The 208-nt window shown below is 57.7% G+C and overlaps 1 protein-coding gene across 1 annotated transcript in view; it reads left to right on the forward strand.

Annotated features, from left to right (window-relative positions):
* Positions 1–2: 2 nt before the first annotated feature.
* EMC8 (ER membrane protein complex subunit 8) overlaps positions 3–208 on the forward strand; it is a gene marked incomplete at its 5' end in the record, with an annotated part of 10892 nt that continues 10686 nt past the window's right edge. The window contains one exon of the mRNA XM_006022782.2: positions 3–47. Within this exon, the coding sequence (XP_006022844.1) occupies positions 3–47 (45 nt within the window). The remainder of the gene's footprint in view (positions 48–208) is intronic.

Below are 208 nucleotides of genomic sequence, written 5' to 3' on the forward strand. Positions count from 1 at the left end.
ACGGCACCCTGGCCCTCGCGCCCATGCTCGAGGTGGCGCTCAGCCTGGTACGGGGGGGGATTCGGCGCTGTAAAAGGAGGGGGGTACGGCGCTGTAAAGGGAGGGAAATGCGCTGTAAAATGGGATATTGCCCTGTAAAGGAGGGAATACGGCGCTATAACGAGGATGCCAGACTTCTTAAAAAAAACCCAGCAACAACACACACCCC

This window comes from Alligator sinensis, unplaced genomic scaffold, assembly GCF_000455745.1.
Source record: "Alligator sinensis unplaced genomic scaffold, ASM45574v1 scaffold228_1, whole genome shotgun sequence".
Classification (NCBI taxonomy): Eukaryota; Metazoa; Chordata; order Crocodylia; family Alligatoridae; genus Alligator; species Alligator sinensis.